Genomic DNA, 8,988 nt, shown 5'->3' on the forward strand with positions numbered 1-8,988 from the left:
TTGGACTTTTCTTTTCTTTAGTTTGGTCAGAGCTGATGCACTTTAATTAGAGAATACTGCATCCTCTTCTCTCCTAAGGACAAAGACTAAAAAAAATATTCTGTGCATAGGATACACATTCATTTTTTTTGCTGGAGTTACTAATACATAAATAAATAAAAATAAATTTGGATCGTTTATTTTTACAATGATTATAATTCGTCTGGGCGTGTGTGTTTGTGTGTGAGTATTTAAACCATTGCAGTCGTCCAGCCCTCCGGTTCAATAGGAGGCGGTATTTGCGGTTTGTAATGAGGGGGGAAAGGAAGTGGACGCTCTGTTATCGACCTTTTGAGTCTTGATGGGCAAAAGTTCTCGACGGATCTGGCCTTGATGCACACACGAACACACAGTTCTGAAAAACAACAAGAAACGAGTGTGAAGAGTGGCACGCGGGACTCATGGCAGGTGGATCCGTGGTAACTGTTCGTCTGGTGAGGTCCTTCGAGCACAGAAACTTCAAACCTGTCGTATTTCACGGAGTCAACTTGGAGCAAACGGTGCATGACTTCATCCGGTTTGTAATAGAGGGTGTGTAAACAGCAACATTCGGTTTAAGTTACATATCATCAGCAGTAGAAATAACTGTAGGTAATGTCACAATAACAATGTACTACAATTTATTCTAGATATTGACACAAGACCAGGGCTTCCTCCCCCTTTTAAGAAATTTGGTTATGGTAAGTAAGTTTGTCTGACGTGGATAATAATGTTATGACCAACATGTACTTGTAATATTCCATGTTGTGTTTTTTGAACGTACGTGCATGTTTGTCGTTTTCAAACATGTTAAGTCTGTTTATAGTGAAAACATATAAAAGCCGTATCTGCAGGAGCATTTAGAGACAGACATCGAGGTCCAGGAGACAAACTGTATATGTTTCACGGAAGGGGGAAAGGAAGTGGACGCGTTTGTTTCACGTTATTTTGACTTTTGTTTTTTTAAGGTAAATTAGAAATTCTCAAGATTAAGGAATCAGACACATAACGTTAAAGAAATATCTGACCAAAAACCAGTTGATAATTATATGAAGTAAGGTCTTCTTGAGTTTTATACGCTGAATATGACACCCAGGTGGAGTTCAGGGCTGTGCCTCTGATTTCCAGCAGACTATTGTTTACAGATAGGAAAATTTGTCTAGTGGCAATTTTTTATTGTAATGGCTATTTTCATTCATTGCATTCACATGCACTTTAGTAACCATGGGAGAAATCAGCTTTTTTGGGTAATTGAAAAACATCATTCACATCCACTTCTTGTTTCTAAACCAGAGCCAGTCCTTGTCCTTGTTTTCCCTGCCCTGCTTGTTTTCCAACTTACCTACTATTGACTATGTGGATCGTGTGTGTTGAGTCAATCAGAAGTTGTAGGATACCTGTTTGCTTTGTCTTTCTCCAACCCACATCTAAGATGGTATCTCTCAACTTCTGATTGTCTTAACACGCCTGATCCGGGTAATCAGAAGTGAGTAGTGCAGGTATAGATAGAAAACTATCAGGGCAGTGTTTCCTGAGGACCACAGCTGTAAATCTCTGCTCTAAACCACTTTTGTTTGTTTGTGTTGTGCGTTTGTTTATGTTTACTCCATTGCACTTCAGGCAATGTGGTCTGCATCTGATCCTGTTTGGAAATCTTTTTTTCTCCCCAGACACAATGAAGATTATCCACCAACCACATGGAGCAAAGGTATCTTGTCTTATTTGTAAGTGGCTTTGGATAAAATTATCTGCCAAATGAATAGATGAAAATCTGAAGAATTTGTCTTAGGCACAAGACATTGGTCTGAAGGTGAAGTCTTTAGAAAAACCTTGGCTCCCCTCAGCCCTGAACTGCTTATAGAGTGTCTTTGATATGTTTCTTTAATTGATAAATGACATGTAAGGTAGTAATGTTGTCCTGAGATAAAACACCTACACTGTAAATTCTAATTGGTTAATCTTACTTAAAAAAGGATGCAAATCGATTGCCTTCCAAAAACAAGTACATTTGAATAGGGCTCGTATTTTGTACTTACAAATGCTTATTAAGTGTGGTAAACTCACAATTTAGTGTACACAACTAACAAAAACTGTATTTTACGCTGATGAAAAACGGGTTCCATTTTCCTAACATCCATTTACATGACATATTAAGGTAATGACACAGTTCAGGTTTGATTTCTTTTTATTTTATTTTGAACATTAAACTGACATTAAACTTATAGTTTCTTTTATAACAAGCGACATTCCTGCCAAATTTTCTTTACATTGCTCTATAAAATTTATCTTCCTAACAACTGACATTGTTCTTTAAAACTCTCTTTTGTAACAACTGACACTCCTCTCCCAGGAAATGCTGTTCAGTGGCAATTGGACATGCTTTGACTTTTTAAAAATCATTTCACCTCCTGTGTGGTAGGCTCCTTGGTTCTGTTTAACTGGCTACCCAGTTAAAACTTCAGAATGGAAAGTAAAACGTTTTTGCAAACTAAAAACAAGTCCAGTCACCTCTGAACAGCAAACTCTGGGTTAGGGATAAGATTCTTCAGACAACTGACATTACTCTTCACAACTGTGATTCACATCAATCATTTGCAACAATGCAAAAATGTGGCATTGGGGGTGCTTCTAAACAGAGGAGGTAGAAGAGGCTCAAGTGTGACCTTCTTTTTTTGCTCTGCACAAGTTGACATTGGTTAATATAATTACATCTCAAGTAACAAAGTACAGTATACTTTCTGGTCAAACCAGTTTAAAATTATATTGTTCAGGTACAATAAAACTGTACAAGCATTGGCAGCAAAAATAACGTATATTTCCCTTGATTATCTCAGGCCCATATTTAAAGTTTGAACAAAATACATGATGAAGATGAAATAGATGTACTGAAATGTTACATTTTACAGCGAAACACTGACTTGAACTTTTGAATATTACAGCGTGTAGATCAAACCTGCTTTTAACCCAATAGGCTGACAAGTGCAAAGTAGATTAATTCAGTAAGGACAACAATATGAAAAAGTAATGACTTTGGCAGTGATCTCACCCATGTATGAATAAACATAAACTGGCAGTCTTTAGGAATCTTAGTGATATACCCATGGCTGACAATCTGAAAGGTATGCACTAAACATAACAAAAAGGAACAGAATTTACTTTTGAAAAACATTGGGGATCTAATGCCAAACATCACCACGCTAATGATCATTTACATTCTAATCAACAGGAGATTTTTAAAACTTAACAGTCTTTGGTGTTTTTACAGCAATAATCCACAACTATTTTTACTACTATAAATGTGCAAAAGTAGTTTAAAATATTGAAATTGATATAGGTAGCAACATAATAATAAGGCCTTCAGCGGCTGCAGTACACCTACAAAGCAGCAAATTTGAATTTAATTATTAAGTGAATTATTTTTTTCTTTTTTGGGGGGTGTTTTATTTTTATTTTACAACCAGGTCTTTTTAAACTTCCTAGTGTATATTAACGGTTTTGCTACTTTACAAAAACAAGTTGTTGAATAATTCCAGGTCTTCTGCAAGTTTAGAATAACATTAACAAGAGACCGGATCAAATAGTCTGTGTCACCAATTAAAATAAGCCAATTCTGGATTTCACATGACATAACCATATCATTCTTGAAGTCTGTATCTACAGTAGAGCGTTACACACGCTACCTGGCATAATTTGTACACGTCATATTCCAAAAACAGCACATCTCAACTTTTTGAAACTCTCAACTTTCAGTATGCTCAAACCTGCAGCTACTCAGCTCGGAGGGCTATGAACCTGAGCATGCAGCTTAACTTCAGTCTCTGTCAGACTGTTCCTTCAGAGCTCATGTTATTTTACAAACTGACTTTTGTAAATCATCTTACTGTGCCATATATCCTGTTTATGTTTTTCAAAAGTCAGTTAGCATCTGAAATGAAGTTTTGAATGTGTCTTTTCTTGCTCAAGTTATAGTTTTTATGTTTATTCTTGTTCTCATTATCCCATCAGCTAATTATATTTGCTGGGTCACATTCCTTGCCCATTTAGTTTATGTTCACATTCCCCTTTTTGCTGTTCTGTAGTTTAGGTTTAGTTTCTGTACTAGAAGTATTTTTTCTTCTTGTTCAGATATTCATAGTTATGACTTTAATTACCATTCCAACACCCCAAAAAAGGCAATGTGTTGTCGACTCATCAAAAATAATTCACTTTATAAGAATAAAGGCATAACAAGGTTATAGTAGATGCACCTCTGAATTAATGTGTTGCACAAAGTTTGACAATGTTTCTCCAACACTTTTTTGGACAAAAAAAATGATGTCCACTGCATCTGTAAGAAATAATTTTAAAAGAGACTTTAAGTGTGGACAGCCTCTCAAATTAATTCTAGCTTAAGTGTAGCATAATTAATACTGTCAAAAACTGAGCTACTTCTGGTTTCATCTATGTTAAAATATCTTATGAAATACTACTGGCATCTCATCTCCAGTGTACTAAAGCCTACGTTGCTGAAGCACCTGTCAGATTTCCAAAGAAATACGAGGCAGTGGTAGGTAGTTAACATTACCTCTGCTAATACCAGATGGTAACATTTAGCAAACATCAGAAATGACAGTGCTGTTTTGCAAACATCATTTACGCTAGATACTATATGCTCAATCAGAAAAAAATTAAAACATAAAATAAATTCTTCCTGATGTTGTTACTTGATTACTTACCTTATTATCCTCCAAAAAGCAACCTGAGACTTCATTTAAGAGTCAAAATACAAACAGTCTCTCCTTCTCCCCCCAGCCATGCATTCGGATTCCGCGCCAAATCCTAACATTAACGTTACCGCAACTTCAGCAAACACGTGTAAAGGTTACTGAACATTTGCTACTGCAAATGCAGAATTTCTTCTTCTGCCTTCTGTTAAAATATTACAATTTTATTGCATTTCTGCCTTCTACTGGTGTAGAATTGTCATTGGCGTGCTTTATTGTAAATCGAAGTGAAATCGTTTCATCACCCTGTAATTAACTCGTACTAAATAGTGACATACATATAGCGATAGCTGTGATAGCTGGACCACCCATCTTAAAATTATTTTCTTATTTTTCCTATTACCTTAGTTTAAAATGTTTTTTAAAAGTAATTTAAAACATTGTATTCTCTATTTATATCTAATAAAATATTTTGCATATGTTTTAATGCATATTCTACTGTAGCTTTGTAACTGTGTCACATTAACTTACATCTACAAATCTAATAAGGTTCTCCCTTTCAAGCAGTGCCATATTTGAAAGTCCCAAACTTTCTTCATGACATAAACAATTTCCAGTATCTATTTAATGCCGCTTCGAGTTGGTAGGAACAACTGTTTATTTGATTAGCAGTTCTGTCAAAACATTAAGTGCAGTCTTTATATTTTACTTAAAAATGAATTGGCGCTATAACCATAAGGCACTTGCTACTTGTCCTGTGGTACTAGGCTGCTTGTAAAGCGTGCATTTCTCACACTGCCCGTCTAGTACAACATTAACAAATAACACATATGCTTAAAATAAATCTTTATCATTCTCAAAGTTATATACTTCTGTTGTTGTATACAATAGCAGACACACTGCTTCACTGGATGATGCATTTCATCATCCTGAAAGGCAAAACTTTTGTATATTGTTCACTCTTTGGACGCTGCATATTTACACCTTAAATGTTGTGCATGCGCAGTTCACCACCTAGAAAGTGCTGAAATACACATACACTGCTATGTTTGCTTGAAATCAAAAAGGTCACTGGTTTTGGAAGCAGTGTGTATTACTGATGTGATATAGATGATTGCAGATGTTTGTTTGTTTTTCTTATTTATGTTTTTTTTCCCCCAGACAAATGAGTTGGTCATGAGTTTAGAAGACGACAACACGCTTATTCTGCAAGACAACCAAACTCTAAAAGCTGCTGGTGTAGGTAAGACTTGTCCATATTCATTTAGGAACGTTTTAGAGAATGTTTCATGTGCCAGTCTCAGTTATGCATAAATGCAGAATCTTGTGTCAGGAAGGACATACGACTTACAATACATGCCAAATTAAACATTCGAACCATGACTTCCATATTGAATCTTGCTTTCATACCAGATTGGTCGGGGCCCGGGTTAACGACCGCCACTGGTGCTGTTAAACTACAGGGTAATGGTGGAAATTGGGCTACTGTTGGTCTAAGAAGGAGAGGAGGAAGGCATGTTTGTAGGCAGAGAGAGAAACGGAAAGCCAAGAGTGACAGTAGGGACTTTGAATGTTGAGACTATGACAGGGAAGGCTACAGAGTTGGTTGACATGATGCAGAGAAGGAAGGTGGACATACTGTGTCCAGGAGATCAGGTAGAAAGGTAGCAAGGCTTGAAGCTTAGGAGCAGTTTTAAAAGTTGTTTTACCATGGGTCGGGTCATTAGCAGAGCCTTAGATGTGGAGGTTGTCTCTGGGAGTCAGAGAGCCACTCTACCATACAAGCCTGATTGGTGGAGTGCTGCAGAGACTGCTGTTCTAAAATGAGTCTGAGATATAGGAGAAATCCGATTAGTCATCTGCACTTTTATTCGCTGATTTGCAGTGACCTGGTTACTTAAGTACATTTAAATGTAGTCAGAATGACCCATTTTGTTACCATACCGCATCACAGAAGTTCCATAAAGCTCCGTGTCTTGGAACGATTTCGAACTGTGGAGCAGGGCCCTTTCTCATTTTTGAGGGAATTGTGGAGAATCTCTTAGGTACCAATATTAAAAAGGATGCTGCACCATACTTCAGAGCTCATTTTGGATGAGATCACTCTTTCTTTCAAGATAATGATCCATAGCAGTGCATCTATCATTGTAATTGATTGATTGATATCTATCATGCTATCTATCTATCAGATATTCTCAGCTGCTACACCTGGTAGAACTACAAAGTTATTATTTCATATTTCATGTATATATTTATATGCTGAAATATTTAGGATTTATCAAGTTGATGGAGGTGCATAAATTGACATGACAGTAGAATGTGGTTGTTATAACTTTTCCTGCTCTGCACAGTGACCATGGTGCATTTCTGTGGAACGCAACTACATCGTGACAAATGGAGGACACGTTCAGCCCTCATTCAGTGCAACATGTGCCTTAGATTCAAATGAAACTTTAGCATTTTGGTTAACACAGTGTCTACACTAGAAGTGGATCAGCCATATTTTTGAAATGCATCCAATATGTCCTAATATACTAAATCTATCTGTTTGTTAAGTTTGGCTAGGGTGCCTGCATGTTGGCTTGTGGGTCACTTATTCTTTATGCATGCAGACACGACCCTTAAAATGCTCCAGAGTACCTCAAATCTATTGTATTTCTACAAATAAAGGTACAACGAATCAGACACAGCTTAAACCAACAATCTGGCAGATTTTGCCTGCTGCTTACAATACTTCATGCTTCTAGTGTAGACAGGACATGAATTAAGTCACTGTTTCAAAATGTCTATGTATTTTAGACAAATTTCCCTCTTTCGGTTTCTTCTGGTAGTCCTTCTTTGCCAAGCTCTGGCAGAGGGATACCTCCTTTGTTTCATTGTAATGCTGGCTATTTACATTTTTGTCTTTGTCATTTCAGCAAATGAAACTGAATTAGCCTTCTTTAGAAGAGAAGACTATGGCCTCTATAAAGCAAATCCCAAAACTGCCTGGTGACCCCATTGTGATAGCAGAGGAGATTCTTAATGGACAGTGTCAGGAGGTGAGCATACCAGGAATAAAATTAAGCTAATGGCCACTATGCTGGTATGCTTTTTAAAAAGTTGTTTTATGTATATTTTTTTTTTTGTGAGCATGAATCTTTATTTTTATTTTATAAATAAAGGGTTCTCTGACAGGTCAATTTTTTGCAATTATTTTTCCATTATTATTAACACAGTGAGGTTTTCTGCCCTGCTCTCAAGAATGTGAGCTTAGATAATGTGCTGCAGGGATTGGGGTGCTGTTAAAACCAACACTGGTGTGTCTTAAGATCAAGTCTCTGACTGTCCATTAGCCAGTTCAGGTATTTAATTTGTTCTATCTCAAGCAAACCTGGTGCAACTAATAAAACGCTTGATTAGTTGCATCACATGGGCTTAAGACAATATCTGATTTGCAATCTGTGCTCCGATTCTATTCGGGGTGGAATCATTTTGAGGCTACAGCCAGTCAGGTTGCATTTTGTGTGGAATTTAGAGGAACCACTTGTAACATTGGTTGTGTTGACCTATTTATATTCTTCTTGTTTGATTAATTGATTGCAAACACCTGAAAATTTGTATATTTTGCCAATAAACCTAATTTTTAATGGGCGTTGAATGCAACTGTATTTGGCGTAGTACTGCTTCTGTGCTTGTAAAATGCTAGATTATGTTTTTGTATTATGTATTATTAGATTATGTATTTGATGTTTAATTGTTTCACATTTGACCAGTTTAACAACAATAAATAAACAATAAGTAGCCTACCCATTTTGTCCCACTGATAATTCATTATGATAATGAGTTATGAATCCATAATCAATTATTAGAATAAAAAACTTAACAGGGACCTTAGATTTACTTCAGCTCTTCTGCCAATACTGTGACAACCTCCCGTACCTAAAGAAGAATAAAATGTGGATGATGAAAAAATAAATATAAAAATAAATAAATGTAGCAATAAATATAGAACAGAATAGAATATAGAACCAAATAAATCCATCTATCCATTATCATTAACTGCTTATCATTTTTGGGGTCATGGGGGTGCTGGGGCCTATCACAGCTGTCATAGGGTGAGAGTCAGGGTACACCCTGGACAGGTCAACACAGAGAAACCTACACAGACAGACAACCATTCAAACTCCCATTCACGTCTATAGACAATTTAAAGTCACCAAATAAATGTATACACAGATAAATGTATTAAACCAAAAGTAGGTTTAAATGTAAAAGCTGCACATTT

The 8,988-nt window shown here is 36.3% G+C and overlaps 1 protein-coding gene across 5 annotated transcripts; it reads left to right on the forward strand.

The window, feature by feature from the left end:
- Positions 1-295: 295 nt before the first annotated feature.
- On the forward strand, positions 296-8,510 carry c9h2orf76 (chromosome 9 C2orf76 homolog). 5 transcript variants are annotated; one of them, XM_067514773.1, is made up of 5 exons: positions 312-570; positions 669-719; positions 1,689-1,726; positions 5,883-5,964; positions 7,073-8,510. In XM_067514773.1, the coding sequence occupies exons 1-5, from the start codon at positions 441-443 to the stop codon at positions 7,168-7,170; spliced, it is 399 nt and encodes a 132-aa protein (XP_067370874.1). In that variant the 5' UTR covers positions 312-440; the 3' UTR covers positions 7,171-8,510. The 5 variants fall into 5 exon arrangements, with proteins under 5 accessions (XP_067370877.1, XP_067370878.1, XP_067370874.1 ...); XM_067514778.1 differs by having other exon boundaries at positions 315-570; positions 5,883-5,960; positions 7,640-8,510; XM_067514775.1 differs by having other exon boundaries at positions 318-570; positions 7,640-8,510.
- Positions 8,511-8,988: the final 478 nt, after the last annotated feature.

The sequence above is a fragment of the Channa argus genome, chromosome 9 (assembly GCF_033026475.1).
Source record: "Channa argus isolate prfri chromosome 9, Channa argus male v1.0, whole genome shotgun sequence".
Lineage (NCBI taxonomy): Eukaryota > Metazoa > Chordata > Actinopteri > Anabantiformes > Channidae > Channa > Channa argus.

Bases quoted from the DNA above. Each gene is read 5' to 3' on its own strand.
- c9h2orf76 (XM_067514773.1), top strand. From the start codon at position 441: ATGGCAGGTGGATCCGTGGTAACTGTTCGTCTGGTGAGGTCCTTCGAG. The intron at 571-668 runs GTGTGTAAACAG...AATTTATTCTAG, and splicing joins CATCCGGTTTGTAATAGAGG to ATATTGACACAAGACCAGGG. The intron at 5,965-7,072 runs GTAAGACTTGTC...TGCTCTGCACAG, and splicing joins TCTAAAAGCTGCTGGTGTAG to TGACCATGGTGCATTTCTGT.